This window comes from Haliotis rubra, unplaced genomic scaffold (assembly GCF_003918875.1).
Source record: "Haliotis rubra isolate DU_JTF1 unplaced genomic scaffold, ASM391887v1 Scf219, whole genome shotgun sequence".
Taxonomy (NCBI): Eukaryota; Metazoa; Mollusca; class Gastropoda; order Lepetellida; family Haliotidae; genus Haliotis; species Haliotis rubra.
Window position 1 is genome coordinate 266875 of NW_025766214.1, and position 19543 is coordinate 286417.

Below are 19543 nucleotides of genomic sequence, written 5' to 3' on the forward strand. Positions count from 1 at the left end.
CAACTGTGAAAATATCTCCGCGTGTTAACCTGTTACAGTCCTGCGTAGATCTATAAACCTGCCATGGACCTGTACATTAACATCAATGACTTATGCTGAACACATGTACAGAGTCACGCTCGCCATGCACCTTGGCCTTCGCCACAGAAATGTATACCCAGCATATGAAATAAAATTATGGAACTCCTGACACTTTTATTACAAACATTAAATACTATTTTAACATGAAGGTCAATTCTATACCACGGAACACAATACTGTTCGCACTGAGTTCAATTAGACGGGAGTTGGGCTGCATAGTCGAAGTCTGATAGTGTCATGAATCACGAGAAAAACGCACGTTATTCTATGGTGAATAGTGAGTGAGTGAGTATGTTTTCACGCCGCTTTTAGCAATACTCCAGCAATATCACCAGAAATGGACTTCACACATTGTACCTATGTGGAGAATCGAACCCGGGTCTTTTGCGTGACGAGTGATCGCTTTAACCACTGGGCTACCCCACCGTCGCTATGGTGAATAATAAGACGAATACAACACGCAGCCATAATAACACACAAGTAGGTATAGGTACATGACAAATGGCCAATTATTTGCCAGTGTGAATCAAATACCATGAATTATCCTGTGGCTGAATGGTATAGCAATGTCACTGTTAAGTGCGTGAGTGAGTTTAGTTTTACACCGCGTTTAGCAATAGTTCAGCAATATCACGACAGGGGACACCAGAAATGGTTTTCATACATTGTACCCATGTGGGGAATCGAACCCGGTCCTCGGTGTGACGAGCGAAAGCTTTAACCACTAGGCTACCCCACCGCCCCTATGGCGCTGAGAAGGCAAACCTGGATTCGAACCTATGATCACGGTTACCTGGCATACTGAGGGGATGAATTTCTGCCTCAGCAAATTGACATGACTGGACACTCTACCCTACCGTCCCCCTGGTTTAGTATTGGTAGTATTTCTGTTCATGTATAGCAACCAGAATTTTAGAACATTTACTGCACTGCGTATATTGATGGTGGTTTGCTCTATTTGATTTGTAACAGAGCTACTCTTGGAAGAAAATGGATTTTTTTGCAGGTGTTAACAACTATCCATTATTTCGAAACTCCCATGGGACGAGTTTACACAATCTGAATATTTAAGTACCACATTTCGATTTATTCAAACAGACAAGAAACCCTCTAAAGGTACTTTACCATGCAATGCGACCATCGATTTAGTTTACTAAACCAAATATACACCACGGGTTGCGCGAATGCTTTTATCTCGTGTATAACGGATCCTGACAGTGACTCGCCTTTCTCAGACATTCCTTCACATGAAAACAATTACCGATCACAGTGGTATAGCGAGGGGTATTGTTAACAGGTGCCCTACCTACAGCGAGGGACAGTGCAAATTCGATATATATCGATCCCTGGAATCTTCCTCGGTTTTACGTGGACTATAGAATCACATTGAGGTGTTTGTATGATGAGGTGCCCCCATCTCTCACCCGCGAACAAGCAATTATACTACGTGGGTTCTGCATGCGACTAAAACCAATGCTTGCATGGTTAGAGGTAATTCAATTGTCAGTGGTGCGAGCGGTTGCAGTGGACCTGTAAATAAAGCTCCGATCTGAGCGTGCCGTTTGCTTGGATAGTATGTTGATTTTTTGTTGAAAAAACGTGTTGTATTTGTTTCGTTCCGTCTCTAAGACCTGACGTATTTTTCTATAAAGTAAACGTATTTCTTTGAACTGTTTAATTGGATTATAGGCACATGACATGGTTGTACTGACTGAGTTTAGTTTAACGCCGCTTTTAGCAATATTCCAGCAATATCACGGCGGGGGACACCAGAAATGGGCTTAACACATTGTGCCCATGTCGGGAATCGAACCCGGGCCTTCGGCGTGACGAGACATGGTTGTAAGATGTAAAGGTGTTAATGATGTCACAGAATTTGGAGGTAAAGCCTATTGTAAACCGCAAAGTTGGTACAAAGGTATATTTATTTGATTTCTTATATTATTGTTACTTTACTTTGAGATGGGATCACTCCTTTTTACATTATTGCAGTAATTACTGACAGACCTGCTCAAATAACTGTAATAGTATTGCGTACTCACTGACTCACGTCTCTTCCATACCCTACATTGAGGTACAGTTGTATAGGTTTAAATTGACCGAACATTCCCCCTGCACAGCTATATTGGAATACACAAGTCAACCTGGTACCCATCTCCAGTGTAGGTCGAGTGTATGAGTGAGTATGGTTTTACGCAGCTCTCTTCCTGCATGACGCCAGAACTAGGCTTTACACCATGGAACCACGTGTGGAATTTACCGCCTAAGTTTACTTAGACTGGAAAAGGGGTAGTGGGATAGCCTAGTGGTTAAAGCGTTCGCTCGTCACGCCGAAGATCCGGGTTCGATTCCCGACATGGGCACAATGTGAGAAGCCCATTTCGGGTGTCCCCCGCCGTGATATTGCTGGAATACTGCTAAAAGCGGCGTAAAACTCCACTCACACACTTATATTAAGGTTCTCAAAAATGTGTTTTTCCATGGAGATACGAATGAAACACGTTGGATAGTATTCAGCGGTTTCTTGTTTAAAACTGCCATATCTTGGACTGTAAACTCGTATTTATTTTCGTTCTTTATAGAAGTGATTTGAAAACTGCGTACTGTTTATTCACTTCAAAACTAGTTAATCACAGAGTCTTAATATCCAACTTTTCTAAAGATTGGTGATGTACTCGCTCCTTTTCTAAATACAATCCAAACGAACATCTTATGTGTTCTAAATGTTAATGATAATGATGATGATGATAACCTGTGATTTAAGCAAATTCCTTCTGTTATTACTCAGAATTGCCCCTGTGCAAGAACCGATTTTGAAGAAATGTTAGTCATGTAAGAGTTACTTCCCCTACTAGTTGACAGTTGAAGTTCTGTGATGTAACATAAAATCCCCCAACGTCATCAATACAAAATCAATGGCTGATCAGTTGAGTATACCTGATTAAGTTCTTCCTAGGATAAGGTTTGATGAAAATGAAATATTGACGAATTATTATGTACTTGCAAATAGTACTTGTTCTTCCAATACAGAGTCTACTCATTCATCTCAGACAAATAAAGTAAGAGCCATTCAAGAAAAGAAAATTTAGACAAGTCTTCTATTCTCCTTATTAGATGGCTTTGATCAATTGCTAGAACACATGCATATAAATATGTAAATGGTGTTTTTTTGTGGTAATCAACAGATACCTGTAATCATGCTGCAGTTTGAAGCATACACTGAAAAAGACAACTACAGTTATGTTTGGGATTACTCTTTCTTAGTCCAGTCTCACTTTGTTGACACATGTCATCCTATCCCAGTTGCTGAGATCGCTGCTCATGCTGTTGATCACTGGATTATTATCTGCAGTTGTGCTGAGCATGGCATTAAACAACAACCAAATCAAACCAAATCTTAGTTCAGTACCTGATCGAGATTACTGGTTGTCAGACTTCCTTCTTCGGAAGCCTCTATGTCTGAGTGGGTTAGATACTTGACTTTGGGTCTCTCTGTGACAGTTTGGTTTGAATCCTAGTTGGTTCTGAACCCCTAAAAAGTGTGTTTCTTCTTCTTTACTTAGAAAGTGCAATCCCAAATATAACATGTATTACATAAACAAAATACAAACAACATATACACACGCACACTGATTTATTCATAGTCCATCTCATGATAATATAAAATCTTGAAAAATATTATATCATCGGCTGCAGCAGCTTCACAAAAATGCATCAATAACAATACCCATACATTATATAATATATCAATATATCAATGAAAACAACAATGTTTCAAAGTACAACACCTTAGACCACTGGGCCAGTTTTGTCCCAACTGAGTCATAAATCTTGCTACCACTCTTAACTCGTTTGTTTTGTTTTTTAATGTTGTTCTCAGCAATATTCCAGTTATGTTACATAAATCTGTAAATAATCAAGTCTTGACCAGATAATCCACTGATTGACATCATGAGCATTGAACAGTCACAAGCAATCTACCTAGTCATGTAACCTAACCACTTGATATTGATTTTCCCAACACAAGGGATCAAGATTTCAGTGTAAAACCAGTGAAGGATCTTTTAATTAATGTTAATTATTACTTCATAATTGTATTTTGTAAAAGAAATGGTTTATTCGAAAAATATTACATCAATATGTTTTGTAAATAGACCTATCATTTTTTAATATTGGTAGATTAAAATAAGTAACTGATATTGTACATGGTTGTATTTTCAAAGGGGGTTAAAGTACTGTTAAATCATTGCTGTCCTGAGAAGCCTATGTTAACATTCAAAGTATATTTAATCTTACATTTTTTTATTGTAGAATATGTGTCCTTTTAATGCTTGGTTCAGTTTGTCATAATCGCCCATTTGAAGGGATGGTGTAAATCAAGCTTGAGTCATGAATACCCACTACAGGGAATCCCTAATCCTTGGCCAGCCTCAACTACGTTGAAATACAGTAGTAAGCATTAGCATGTTTGTTGATGTTAGCAATAAACAAACAATATAACAATGGAGGGAACAATATGAAAAATTAATTAAAATAATTACATTAATAGATATGTAGCACATATCTATATATATAAGCTGTTACAGCTGTTACCATGGTAGTGGTGATTCATGTTGCCTACAGCGGCTCCTCTCCTGAAGGTTTGGGAGAAAAATACACGTCTTTTGTGAGCATGGAGTAGATGCAACCTGACTGTTTCTTGCCGTCAATGGCCTGTTGTGGTGAGTGAGATTCAAACTCTCGAGCCACCCGGTTGATGACCTTGGTCATCAGCTGGAGAAAGTTGCATTTTGTCAGATCAGAGTTCTCAATGACATCTCGCAAACCTGTCACAAACCAGGAACCTGAGGTCGGACGGCGAAATGCGTAGAAACCTGAAAACATTAGGTTGTATGTGTTGTTCAGAGTTAAATGGTTTGGTTGTTGAAAACATTGGGTTGTATGTGTAGGAGAGTTAAATGGTTTGGTTGTTGAAAACATTGGGTTGTATGTGTAGGAGAGTTAAATGGTTTGGTTGTTGAAAACATTGGGTTGTATGTGTAGGAGAGTTAAATGGTTTGGTTGTTGAAAACATTGGGTTGTATGTGTAGGAGAGTTAAATGGTTTGGTTGTTGAAAACATTGGGTTGTATGTGTAGGAGAGTTAAATGGTTTGGTTGTTGAAAACATTGGGTTGTATGTGTTGGTCAGAGTTAAAAGGTTTGGTTGTTGAAAACATTGGGTTGTATCTGTAGGAGAGTTAAATGGTTTGGTTGTTGAAAACATTGGGTTGTATGTGTAGGGCAGAGTTAAATGGTTTGGTTGTTGAAAACATTGGGTTGTATGTGTAGGAGAGTTAAATGGTTTGGTTGTTGAAAACATTGGGTTGTATGTGTAGGAGAGTTAAATGGTTTGGTTGTTGAAAACATTGGGTTGTATGTGTAGGAGAGTTAAATGGTTTGGTTGTTGAAAACATTGGGTTGTATGTGTAGGAGAGTTAAAAAGGTTTGGTTGTTGAAAAACATTGGGTTGTATGTGTAGGAGAGTTAAAAGGTTTGGTTGTTGAAAACATTGGGTTGTATGTGTAGGAGAGTTAAAAGGTTTGGTTGTTGAAAACATTGGGTTGTATGTGTAGGAGAGTTAAAAGGTTTGGTTGTTGAAAACATTGGGTTGTATGTGTAGGAGAGTTAAAAGGTTTGGTTGTTGAAAACATTGGGTTGTATGTGTAGGAGAGTTAAATGGTTTGGTTGTTGAAAACATTGGGTTGTATGTGTAGGAGAGTTAAATGGTTTGGTTGTTGAAAACATTGGGTTGTATGTGTAGGAGAGTTAAATGGTTTTGGTTGTTGAAAACATTGGGTTGTATGTGTAGGAGAGTTAAATGGTTTGGTTGTTGAAAACATTGGGTTGTATGTGTGTAGGAGAGTTAAATGGTTTGGTTGTTGAAAACATTGGGTTGTATGTGTAGGAGAGTTAAATGGTTTGGTTGTTGAAAACATTGGGTTGTATGTGTAGGAGAGTTAAATGGTTTGGTTGTTGAAAACATTGGGTTGTATGTGTAGGAGAGTTAAATGGTTTGGTTGTTGAAAACATTGGGTTGTATGTGTAGGAGAGTTAAATGGTTTGGTTGAAAACATTGGGTTGTATGTGTAGGAGAGTTAAATGGTTTGGTTGTTGAAAACATTGGGTTGTATGTGTTGGAGAGTCAGGTTTGTTAAATTGTATGGTTTGGTTGTTGAAAACATTGGGTTGTATGTGTAGGAGAGTTAAATGGTTTGGTTGTTGAAAACATTGGGTTGTATGTGTTGTTCAGAGTTAAATGGTTTGGTTGTTGAAAACATTGGGTTGTATGTGTAGGAGAGTTAAATGGTTTGGTTGTTGAAAACATTGGGTTGTATGTGTAGGAGAGTTAAATGATTTGGTTGTTGAAAACATTGGGCTGTATGTGTTGGTCAGGGTTAAAAGGTTTGGTTGTTGAAAACATTGGGTTGTATGTGTTGGTCAGGGTTAAAAGGTTTGGTTGTTTACTGACATACCTGGAGGGGTGGCATACACAATACAGAAGTCCTTGAAGCAGGGAGTGGGGGAGATGGTGTACTCTGGTTCAGTCAATGCATCGACCACATCCATGTCTTCTGTTACAGTTACACCTTGGTCCAGCATCTCACCTCTGCAGGCCTAGACAAGGAAGACATCTTTATAAATACCAGTGACAATCACCATTCCATAATCATCAGGCATTGCACAGTGTTAACTACCCTGTACATTATCAGAACATCACACGACTGTATAAATCACTTACATTGAAGGACACTTTGTGATTGAATATTAGGAAATTTTGATGACGTAATAATGAACAACAAACCCAGTTTTCAAAGTATGTGCAGATGAATTCTCATAACAAATCATGTCAGGACAGCTAAGATGCCTGTGTTCAGTGAATCAACCTTTGGGGGCGCGGTGGGCAAACTGTCTTAAAAAGCACCAGGCTAAGTGATCCAGCTAGCTTGAGGTGATGGGATCGAGCCCAACTGTGACCTAGTGTAAAAACCTTGGAGTCAACTTTGTGTGCAGACTCTCTGTCAGTGTTGTCACAACCCCTAGTGTACAGTACCCACTTAAAGAACCCACGAATCCGTTGGTATATGACCAGATGGTGGCCACATGAATACGTGCAAACACCTAGTTGCGGGTGCAGTAAACTTGGACAAAGGACTGTGACTATGTGTCCCAGTCCACCCACCCAGTCCCAGTCCACCCAGCTGTGTGTATGTATGTATGTATGTATGTATGTATGTATGTATGTATGTATGTATGTATGTATGTATGTATGTATGTATGTATGTATGTATGTATGTATGTATGTCTGTCTGTCTGTATGTCTGTCTGTCTGTCTGTCTGTATGTATGTCTGTCTGTATGTATGACACTGTACCCATGTGGGGAATTGAACCCGGGCCTTCTGCGTGACAAGCGCATGCTTTAACCACTAGGTTACCCCACCGCCCTGAATCTGCTTGTAAATTCCGCGGATATTATTGCCTATACATCAGCTATCAAATTCATTTGTTACATTGTTAAATTTGTTAAGTTTCAAAACAGCTAAACTTTCAAACTGAGGAGAGAGGAGTTAAAACTCATGCTACAATACGGTTCTGGAATTGCTGAATTTCACAGAAGAAACACTGCATACTTGTAAAAGAAATATTCTTGGTTTCCCTTTTAAAGATCGACAGTTTCGATCAGAGAACTTCTCCACCAGCTCTTCTGTGTAAACTGACCCCTGTGAGCCGAGGATGGTATCTCGATCAATGGCGACATTGTACCTCCTGGGATCAACTTGTGTGTACTTCTCTCCATGGGAGGTAATAGCAACAGCCAGACAGTCACGCTGACTGTGATCTTCTTGAGATACTGTAACAGATATTTAATTCTCACTGCAATTCTGATCATAAACTGGCAAGTGATAATCTCTAAGTATGTACAAGTATGATGTTGGATTAAGCAGCACTTTTACCAGAATGTGTAACATACATATCACATCAGCTGAATGTGAGCTTGTCTTAAACCAAATGGCACCAATTTCAAGTTGTTTAAGTCCAAATCAAATCTGGTGTACCATATTTGACATACCGGTAATAAATGCTCTGTACCAATACCTGCTGGCTATGATCCTTGATGAACACTACAATACAGTTGATTGAAAATAGGTCATTTATTTGTGTGTGTATTGTGTTCAATATAAATATAAAGAAGGAAAATATTAGCATTCAGCATAATTTGTGTCCTTATTCCATGTTGGTTAAATATTTACTGTAAATAATTTTAGTTGTAATTATATTTTTGTTTGTATTGGTATTGTGGCGGGTATATCTTAAAGTATTTTCCAAAACTAATAGCAATGGATAAAAGTCTCTCCCAGACACCCAAACATTATCAACAACTGCCAAAAAGCATTTTAACATTAACAATTACTAAACAATAAACCAATTTAAAAATAAAAAAAACAATAAACTAAGTAAACAATTAGAAAACAATAAATCAAATGAACAATTAGAAAGCAATAACGCAGTGTTTACAAAATATCTAACTACCATAAGTGACAGTTACCAAATAATGAAGCAAAGATTATAATTATCAAACAGTAAATAAAAATAAAAAATAACCACCCAATAAGTCAAATTAACAATTATAAAACAACAGGTCAAAATTAACAATTATGGATCAATAAAATAAATAGCATCCTGTTTGTTTCACAATAGCTGTGCTATGGACATATGATCCATTGCAAATATCTGTGTTTTTTCTTTCATAAGCTGTTCCTCTCATATGAGCAGTGAGATAATGTAATGTCAAACAAGTCGAAGCCATTTCCTCCCATGTTGGTAAGCTGTTGTACAAGACAGTAGTTCAGTACCTCTTGTGTGTGTCACATGAGTAAAGGTGTACCCATTAAAACAGATCGTAGGTTTTCTGAAAGAACGCTTACCTGCAGTGAACCAGTCTCTCATTTCCATATCGGTCATATTGTATCGGGTGCGAATGTCCTCGAATCCAAGTTTCCGAAAGGTTTTATAAAAACTTTCTGCATCGAGATCTGCTCCAGCCCTGGATTGCATATGATGAAACTTCTCATTGCACACAATCAGAGCCACGCCTCGCTGTGAGTGTCCAAAGTTGTACTGGTCTCTACTGTCCATTTCCTTCTCATCTTCCACTCCGGACGTCAAGGTGCTGAATAAATGTTACAAAACCAATGTGTAAACTATATCTTCATATACATAGAGGGGCGATTGGGTAGCCCAGTGGTTAAAGTGATCACTTGGCACGCTGAAGGCAAAGGTTCAATTTCCCACATAATAATACTTATTATTATGTTAATCACTGGTTTGTGTGGTCCAAACTAAGTTACTTAAAAACCACATTCACATACATTGCACATTGCTGTTGTGGTGTTTAACAACAAACAAATAAAGGATCAAGAGATGAATGACCCTTACATCATCTGTACCATCAACTAAAGCAAATATGCTGAAATAAATTGTGACTTGAGCTATTCTAAGTATGGACTAATATATGCTTACTCTGATACACAGCTCTTCAAGAACTCATTTATTCTTTTAATGCTGCTGAGACCAAAATCCTTTTCTGAAAAAATATAAATAAATAAATAATTACAAATTCATGACAATAATGACATTTCATGTATAACATATATACAGATAACATGTTTTTCACACATCAGTGACAGTAGGAAAGAAAAGACCCCACAGGCCAAAATAATAACCTTTTATATTTGCATCCAATTCTTTTTAACAGTTTAAGGTTGGTGGACTATATCTAGATTTACATTCAATTCTATTTTACAATTTAAGGTCAGAAGACTTTACATTTTCTGATTTATTTTACAAAATATTCACAATTTTTTTTTATACCTGAAGCAATTATGTGTTTTTGTGGTATATTTCAAGTACAGAAACACAGACCATGAAATAATTTTGTATGGCCTCTGATGAAAGGGAAAAAAAAACACACAGACATGTTATTCCTGTGTTAGTAGCGAGTGAGTTTAGTTTTACGCCGCCTTTATAGCAATATTCCAACAACATCACGACAGGGAACACCAGAAATGGGCTTCACACTCCAGTGTTAGTACTTGGGGACAATAGGATGATATGAGTTGGGGTGTTTGGTAATGAGGTAGATGGATATAAATATCTTATACATGTACCTAGAAAACTGTTTGCATCAAATGAAAATTCTGAAGCAGACATTTCCTGAGAACCAGGCAATACCATGCCCATCAGAAACATGTGTCAGGGACCATTCTGACATCAGGTGATCTCACACATGTCTGATGTAACACAGGCTGGAAACAAGATGATCCCTCTTAAGCTTCACTGATAAGAATGTTGTAACAAGTCACTCCTAACTGTTATCAAATCAGTGTTTACACATACACTGGAAATTGAAATGTAATACATTGTATTATCGATAAATGAAAAACAGTGGGGTTTTGTATTCTGTATAATGTGTAAATGTTGGTAGATGTTGTTGTCAGCAATAAACCTCATTAATGTCACTATCAATATAATAAATTAAGTAATTATAATCCAATGAAAATTTATCTAAAATATGTAAACAAAACTGATAATGTGATCTGTAGTAGTCTTGACCTTACCCCCAAATCGATGAAATCAAGACACTGCCCAAGAGATCAAGTTTGTAAGTTTTGTCAAATTCCAATGACAAATACCCATCCTGTTCACATTCATTTACATGCCTACTTCCTACTGAGTGACCTTGACCTTCAATATCAATAGGTAATATTTCCAAAGTATATTGGCTGTTAATCAGGTATGAAGTCTCTAACACCTGTCACAGCATTTAGGTTGGAGTAATATCCTGGAAAAAATCTCAATATCACTAATGAGAATACTGACTTACTGCTGCCTTTGAATATATTTACTCAACTGTGATGCAGTTAAGACTATTGTTCACGGCTGAGATAACTGTACACTACTCACCGATTCTTGATTTATCTTTTAGACAATGTCAGCTCCAGACATGCACAACTAGTTTATTAGACAACTAGTTCTAAACAGACTACTGAAATAGGAGTCAGCTGGACAAGCGAAGCAGCCACCTATTTGATGTAACAAATCTCTGTAGGGTAGAGCTGAACAACATGGTGCAGTGTGAACTGAGGTAGGGAGACATGGGTTGTCTGATCCCGAGGACAGTGATCATAGCTGACATTATGCCAGTTCGTCTTACAATCTCTCCTTCAGTTCCTCCCACACTGACTGACTCACTCACTGTACCCTTCACTCACTCACTCACTGTGCTACTTACCATCAGGATCCCTAGAATCGTCAGCCATGTTTCACTCAAGGTATGGTATACGACCCTCTCTCCACCTCACCTACTTTACAACTTCAAGGAAGTGGAAACAGACCGTGCAACGTTGCATAAACAAAGGTCATTATTGCTGTTATTACATATTTTATTATACATTTTATATCACACACCAATAAAATTGACATGTCATGACATAACAAAAGTGATACTAAAATATCTGGTACATCATTCAATGTTTAAATTAAATACCAGTGTAACAAAGCAAGTCAAAACAAGTTTGTCAAACTAAACAGTGACACAGATTTATTTTTGGCCCGTCTAGGAAATGCCCATGACGACTGACCTAGAAATGTGTACCTGAAGAGTATCGACTGACAATGTTTGTGTCTTTACAAAGAAATATGTGTCAATCCCCATTGCTCTGGTAGCTTTATATAGCTTCTTATTCAGTAGTTGCTTCAGGGTTAAGTCAGCACAGGTTACACAGGTCAGTGGCGGATCCAGAGAGAGAGAGATAGAGAGGTGTGTGTGTGTGTGTGTGTGCGTGCGTGCGTGCGTGCGTGCGTGTTTTGGGGGTTGGGCGGGTGTTTGTGTGTTCAGGGGTTCGGGAAAAAAACACCAAAACAACCCCACCCCACCCCACCCCACCCCACCCCACCCCTTGAAAATGAAATGACTAAAGACCACACTGAAGTTAATGTTTTGCAATGGCAGAGCAAAGGTGAAAATTTCTGGATCCGCCTATGCAGGTCATGACTACACACTACTTTCAGCTTTATTTTGATGACATTTAAAATCAATAAATAATTTCCTAATTTGGTTTGTCATTGTTTGACCATAGGGAAGAGAAACAGTTACAAAATTCTATTTATCAAGCTAGGTTTTGTCTTTTGAATGCTTGCACAGTTTATGGTGTGCTATGTACTACTGTGTTATCAACCACTTCTAAGATTACAGACAGATTGAGGTGTGACCCATGGTTGTGCCAATACTTCCCTAGAGAACGAGAAGTAGCTACGGTACTGTGAAGTATCAATAATTTACTTACAGTACCCATCTGATTATTGATTGGTTTTAACACTGAACATGCAGTGAGAAACTGTTGTTTTTTATTACTATTTATAATCATATTTGTAAAAATATACAACTTTCTTATGACTGTTTACAATACGTGTATAGGGACCTTCCCTTGACCTTAGGTTTCAGCAGAAATAAAGAATAACCAAAACAAACATACAGCTAAATACAGATAAACAAACACTAGTGCTCTGTTTATTTAAATAAACAAGTACATCCATTAACATGGAATAGACTACCATATTTTACATAAGCATGTTTGCATACACAGTAATAAGAATTGAATAAGACAGTTTGACACAAAGACTGGCTGACTGAGTTTGGTTTTACGCCACTTTTAACAATATTCCAGCAACATCACGGCAGGGGACACCAGAAATGGGCTTCAAAAATTGTGCCCATGTGGGGATTCGAACCCGGGTCTTCGGTGTGACGAGCCAACGCTTTAACCATTAGGCTACCCCACCGCCCAATACACAAAGAACAAACCACCACAAATATGTCAACAATGGCTGTCTCTGATGCACTGTACTTGACACTGAAACTAGAACAAACTGCACAGTATTCCACTAAATACCAGTCCAGTCACCAACAGCATGGCATGTCTACACAATTGGGATGCACTGTCATGTCAACCAGGTCAGTGAGCCTGACCACCCGGTCTCGTTGGTCACCTCTTATGACAAGCATGGGTTACTGAAGATCGATTCTAACCTGGATCTACATGGGTCTGCCATTAGGTTCCATCACAGAAATGTTTTCTCCCTACTATCTGACAAAACCTTACTTGCATTCAAGATGTGTCTACACTAATTTATTTATGTATATTTGTATAGCACCAATATCCAGCTCAGCTGCTCAAAGGCGCTTTGTTTTCCCCTCGATCATTGGATGTCAGTCTCAAACGGCACATCGTATTATCAATCTCAACTCCCTGGGGATCATACAACTCTTGCAACCACTAGGCGCACCGAGTTAATGTAAACTTAAAACATTGAATCACCTGTGTCACGTTAACAATACCTCAGGGATATTAATACAAGCAAGCTTAATGTTGGAGGAGAAATGGTTACCATTTTACTCCAACATGGTACCGACAGACAAAGGATCTAAATCAGTGAAAATCTGGGATTCAAACCAAGATCAGCAGAACCTGGCTGGACTAAGGGATGCAACTCTATGCATCAAATTCAGCACCTTAGGCCTTGTGAATGAAAACTTCCACATTGACAAACAGAATAGTTAATACAATAATATAATACTTAAACTGTAAGACAAGCACGAATGTCTTGACAAGTTGACTTCTTTTTCAGGAAAATTAATAGAGAAAAGAAAATAGTTAATTAAGTTTATTATTCTTTCCTTGGATGAAGGTGAGAGTTGTTCACAAAAACATTTAGCAAACCAAGCCTATGACAAATATATGAATTGACAAGATATCAGAAGTGTTCACATAAATCTAATACACTTAACAAAAATGGGAAAATGGAAGTTGGTAGTTGTTCTAGACAAAAAGATACTGTTCCAAATATTAAACAGCAGGATTTAATATTACCTAATTAGCGTCTTGTTTGGGTGTGAAGTAAACATCCTTGGTCAACATTGAATAGATACACCCTGACTGTTTCTTGGCATCTATTCTTGGATCATCGGCTGACGACTGGAAGGAGAACGCCACCTGGTGTATAACCTGCGTCGCCAAACGTAAAAAATCCACACGAGACAGGTCCACTTTTTCCACAACATCCCAGAAAGCTTTTACAAACCAGGACCCTTCTGATGGCCGCCGAAATGCAAAACATCCTAGAATGAATCAAATAACAAAATTCACACTGACAAATTTTCATAGACAGTGGAGGAAATAAAAGTTTCATTCATTCATTCATTCATTCATTCATTCATTCATTCATTCGATGAGTTCAGTTAGAGACACAGGTGTAATACTGACATACCTGGAGAAGTGGCATATTGTTCGCCTACAGTGGAGGAAATAAAGTTTCATTCATTCATTCACTCACTCACTCACTCACTCACTCATTGGGTTCAGTTAGAGACACAGGTGTAATACTGACATACCTGGAGGGGTGGCATACACAATACAGAAGTCCTTGAAGCATGGCACTGGGGACACTGTATATTCAGGTACAAGTATTGGTAAGGCGTCAACCTCATCAAAGTCCCTCATTAATTCAACACCATCATCCAGATTTATCCCTCGACAGGCCTGGAAAACATCCGTGTGCAAGCAGTTTCAAACAACCATTCCTTCACATATGTCGTTAGACAATCATGCATGAAGATAATGCTGTTATAGTGTCAGCTACAGCATAATTTACACTACTCAAGAATGAAGAATAAATAAGTACAGCAGGGCACACCAGAAACCCATGCGGGAATCGAACCCGAGTCTTAGGCATGATGAGCGAATGCTTTAACTGCAAGGTTACCCCACGGCACTACTGCTTCAAGCACCATGTACAGAATACATAGGCTTTACATATCCTAAGCATATGGGGAATCAAACCCAGTTGTTGGTGTGATATGCCATGGCTTTAACCACTGGACTATTACATTCGATGAGGCTATGAATAGTTATCACCCTTCTCAAGGAGGCTGTGGCCAATAGTGCTGAAGTCTGTATCACCTGACAGTGTGGCAATATGGGCACAATGTGTGAAGCCCATTTCTGGTGTCCCCCGCCGTGATGTTGCTGGAATATTGCTAAAAGCGGCGTAAAAAACAAACTCAGTCAGTCAGTCAGTCAGTGTGGCAATAGATTCTACCGTCATGCTGCACTTTGTATGACAATTAAAACCTTGAACAAAGGCTCACTCTGTTCTCATCCAATCTGAATGATCTATTCTCAGTAAACAGCATGTATAGGTTCGAAACACAGCTAGAATAACAACCTGTCAAAACAATAAACATTGTGACACTATCTTAACTAACTAACTTTTAAAAATATAAATCCTTGATGCAGTGTGATTTTAAGATGTTATCATGCAACTGTCTATATGTCCTGTTTAATTTTCTCTCGAGCTTTTCTCTCAGTCTTGTGATGAATGGAGTCAAGCAAACATGAAGGCTAGAGTTCATTGAACATCTAGACACCTGGATGACTGCCAATTTGTTATCACAGTTATATAGAGAATTTTACTTTTTTAAAAATATATATCTTCAAAATAAAATCCTTATAGAACTCAGAACAATGTTAATTTTCAGCTCAAGAACTGGCTAATCATTCAAGAACTAAGGTCTGAGAGACAGCTTAGCAAGTGCCCTCCCTTGATACACAACAAGGGTCGTAAAAAAGTTAAAAAGTCCTACTCTTGATGAATATTGACATATTTGACCCTTGGGTGCAATTCTATTTATCATCCAAAATCATTCTTCTCAGTTTTTCAGCTTGTAATCAGAAATAATTAGTGTACAGAAAACCAGCTTATTAGTTACTAGTGACATCATGTCATTCTGATGTCATGGTAACTGATGATGTCATAATGGTCTCAAGAGTATTGTGATGCAATTTCACTGTAGCGCTATCTCCAGGGAAGTATCACTTGATCTCTCTCTCACCTACCAGGTAAGTGGTATTTCTTGTGAAAGACAGTTTAGGATGATTCGTTTTCATTTGTACCTCTCAGCTTTTGGATATACCTCGCCAAGAATATCTGCAAGATACGGTAAGATAAGAGTGCATTTAGCAGTATTCACTCACTCTCTCACTCTGATGATAGTGCATTAAGCAATATTATTTCTCTCACTCCAGAACATACCTGCAGCAGGAACAGTCTTGGTTTGCGGGCCAGGGAGGGACAATTCCTATCAGAGAACATGTCCACCAGCTCTTCTGTGTAAACTGCCCCCTGTGAGCCGAGGATGATATCTCGATCAATGGAGACATTGTACCTCTTAGGATCAACTTGAGTATACTTCTCTCCGTGGAGGTAATAGCAACAGCCAGACAGTCACGCTGACTGTGATCTTCTTGAGATACTGTAACAGATATTTAATTCTCACTACAGTTCTGTTCATCAATTTTAAAGTGGCATGTGATAATCTCAGAATAATCTGTAGGTGTGATGTGAGATAAAACATCACTGTTACCAGTACTTTAGTCATATCACGGCAGGTCACTTATAATGACTTCTTGTTATAAGCCCAACTGTACCAGTATCAACTTGGTGAAGACTACACAGAGCAAATCCATCTCATATATCGTATTCAGCAGAATAGATGGCTTGTCTCAATAAGCACATCCTGTCCGGGGCGGTGGGGTAGCCTAGTGGTTAAAGCGTTGGCTCATCACGCCGAAGACCCGGGTTCGAATCCCCACATGGGTACATTGTGTGAAGCCCATTTGTGGTGTCCCTCGCCGTGATGTTGCTGGAATATTGCTAAAAGAGGCGTAAAACCAAACTCAGTCAGTCAGTCAGCACCTCCTGTCCAAACGACCGAACCATGATAAATCATTGTAAGCACCTATACTGAAAGTTGGATAAAAACATGAGGTGGGTTCATTACCTCTTGATCTCTGAAAACAACTTTTGTTTTAAGCACCCCTTTTGTCAGTTATACTAGTGCCCAGAGTGCTAACTACAGTGAATACGGTACGTCATATTCAAATTACCTGCAGTGAACCAATCAAGCATATCATCAGCTGTCAGATTATACTTGTCACGTATATCCTTGAAGCCAAGTTTCTGGAAAATCTTCTTAAAGTATTCCACATCATGATGTGCTCCTGCTCGAGGCATGCTGTTTGAGAAAGACTCATTGCACACAATCAGAGCCACGCCCGATCCGGATGTCCCAGATCATACCGGTCAGACTCCGGCTTCACCTCTTTCTCTTCTTCTTCATCTATTGATAAAATAGGGGGACAATAAGACAATACAGGTTACTTTTTGTGAACATTATTTACACCAGTTCATGTTTTTATTGTTTGATGGATGAACATGCCAAACATTTCATAAAAAAGTATTTTCATAAGATTTGCTAGATTGAAAGGTGATTACCTTCACTATGTTTTTTATTGTGATTTATTTTTTTTCTATTTTTTTGGCAAATTCAATTTTTTTGGGAAAGTTCAAAACAATAAATTCATTTTTCCTCATGCACATCAACAAAGAAAATAAATAAACAAGAAAATAAAGTAAAAAAACCCAATGATCCTGATATTAAAGTTTATACTTGACACTATTAAATGCTATTGTAAGCCAGAAGTAAGGTCAAAAGACACTTCCCCCATCTTGTATTGGTTGAGAACAAGAACATAAGTACTGCTTTCCCTGTAAAACCTGGGTAGCCTAATGGTTAAAGCGTTCGCTCGTCACGCCGAAGGCCCGGGTTCGAATCCCCACATGGGTACAATGTGTGAAGCCCATTTCTGGTGTCCCAAACCGTGATATTGCTGGAATATTGCAAAAAGCAGCTTAAAACCATACTCAGTCAGTCAGTCCATCTCTGGTGTATAATGATCACACTGTGATACCTTCATAATTCAGTTACCTAAATTAAAATTAATATTTTCAAATATGGCTTCCATTGTGTCCATTGTAACTTCCCCTGTGTTGTAAAGGTTCACAACAAGAGCATATACACTGCTTCTCTGTAAAACCTCTGCAACGTTCCACCAGAATCTGATGTATAGCCACATAAAATACCTCACACATAGATACATATATATATATTTGGAGTTACGGTTTAATAAAATACTTTTGACCATTATTTCAGTATAACAACAATTCAGGTTTAGGTTAAAGATAAACGTTTCTTTATAAACATCCTAGGATACTACTCACAGCTATAAAACCTTGCATCTTCCGAATCATCAGTCATCTTTAAACCAGGTCCTGTTCACAAGATTGAAATAGCTCACATGTATACCTGCGTCAGGATATCAGTGGAGGAATGTACACCTGGTGAAACAGCGTTGTGCAAGACAAGTCTACATCCTGTTGTTTCACAAGGTATCTAACAACACTCAGTAAACTACCAGGACACAACAACTCTATAAGAATTACAATCAGCACCCCTTTATCTTACTCCAGGACCTGGTAATGATTAATGGGTCAAACAAGTTTGAACAAATGTACTGGGTATTTCTATTTCAGTCATGGAAATGTCAAGATCTTTGAGGTGAGGTGACGTGAAATTGGGTTTAACATCGTGCTTGAGAATATTTCGCTCATATGACGACGTTCAAGATCTTTGACATAGAACCGAATATAGTAGCAACTATCAAACAGAGATCCTTTCAATTAAAGTTCTGAATGCAGACAAGCCATTCACAGGCCTCATAATATATTTCTTTAGAGGACAAGCCATTCATAATAATATATTTCTTTAGGGACAAGCCATACATCATAATTTATTTCTTTAGAGGAGTAGATAATGTTCAAACTGGTATGGTTCAAAGGGTAGGTAGTTTATAGTTTACAGTTACAGCATTTTTATAAACCTATCAACTCGTGACAACTGAATTTAATTGATTACTGTACAGTTCCCCTTATATTGACATTATTAAAGTTTCAAACAAGAAGAAAAAGTTTGATGATTATTTATTTAATAACCAATTGCTTCATTTAATGTATTTCATGTAATGTTGACATGAATTTCATCTTCTTTATATTTATGTTGTCTTTTCACTGCAGATGCTATTTTTATCAAGCAACTGATCAACAAATATGTAGGAAATGGTTTTACATCAAAGTTTACTAGTACACACAGATTGGAAAACCAACTTAGCGATGATGAAGTATGAAGCCTAGAGATGAAGCCATTAAGACAATGATTGTATCATGGAATAATAATTCATACAAAATTCATTATTCATTATTACCACTACAAGCAATATATTAGGATTCAGATATTAGGAAAATATAAATATAGAATACATCACTTGGACCCAAGACCCGTATCATAATAATTGCATGAAATCTGTGTGAACAACTGTTATTAAATAGTGAAGCATCTGTACTGAAACATTATACTGAAAGAGTGAGTGAGTTAATAGTTTACGTCACATCAGCAATAATTCAGCCGT

General features: G+C 38.0%; 2 protein-coding genes across 2 annotated transcripts; both read right to left on the bottom strand.

The window, feature by feature from the left end:
* Nucleotides 1–3700: 3700 nt before the first annotated feature.
* On the bottom strand, nucleotides 3701–11973 carry LOC124277152 (caspase-3-like). The gene is made up of 6 exons (XM_046712807.1): nucleotides 11413–11973; nucleotides 9642–9705; nucleotides 9047–9291; nucleotides 7751–7971; nucleotides 6595–6736; nucleotides 3701–4955 (listed from the first exon to the last, which is right to left on the bottom strand). The coding sequence occupies exons 1-6, from the start codon at nucleotides 11438–11440 to the stop codon at nucleotides 4699–4701; spliced, it is 957 nt and encodes a 318-aa protein (XP_046568763.1). The 5' UTR covers nucleotides 11441–11973; the 3' UTR covers nucleotides 3701–4698.
* A 1856-nt stretch (nucleotides 11974–13829) lies between these two features.
* Nucleotides 13830–19288, bottom strand: LOC124277155 (caspase-7-like). The gene is made up of 5 exons (XM_046712809.1): nucleotides 18300–19288; nucleotides 17126–17358; nucleotides 16272–16491; nucleotides 14572–14719; nucleotides 13830–14298 (listed from the first exon to the last, which is right to left on the bottom strand). The coding sequence occupies exons 3-5, from the start codon at nucleotides 16329–16331 to the stop codon at nucleotides 14051–14053; spliced, it is 456 nt and encodes a 151-aa protein (XP_046568765.1). The 5' UTR covers nucleotides 16332–16491; nucleotides 17126–17358; nucleotides 18300–19288; the 3' UTR covers nucleotides 13830–14050.
* Between the last annotated feature and the right edge of the window lie 255 nt (nucleotides 19289–19543).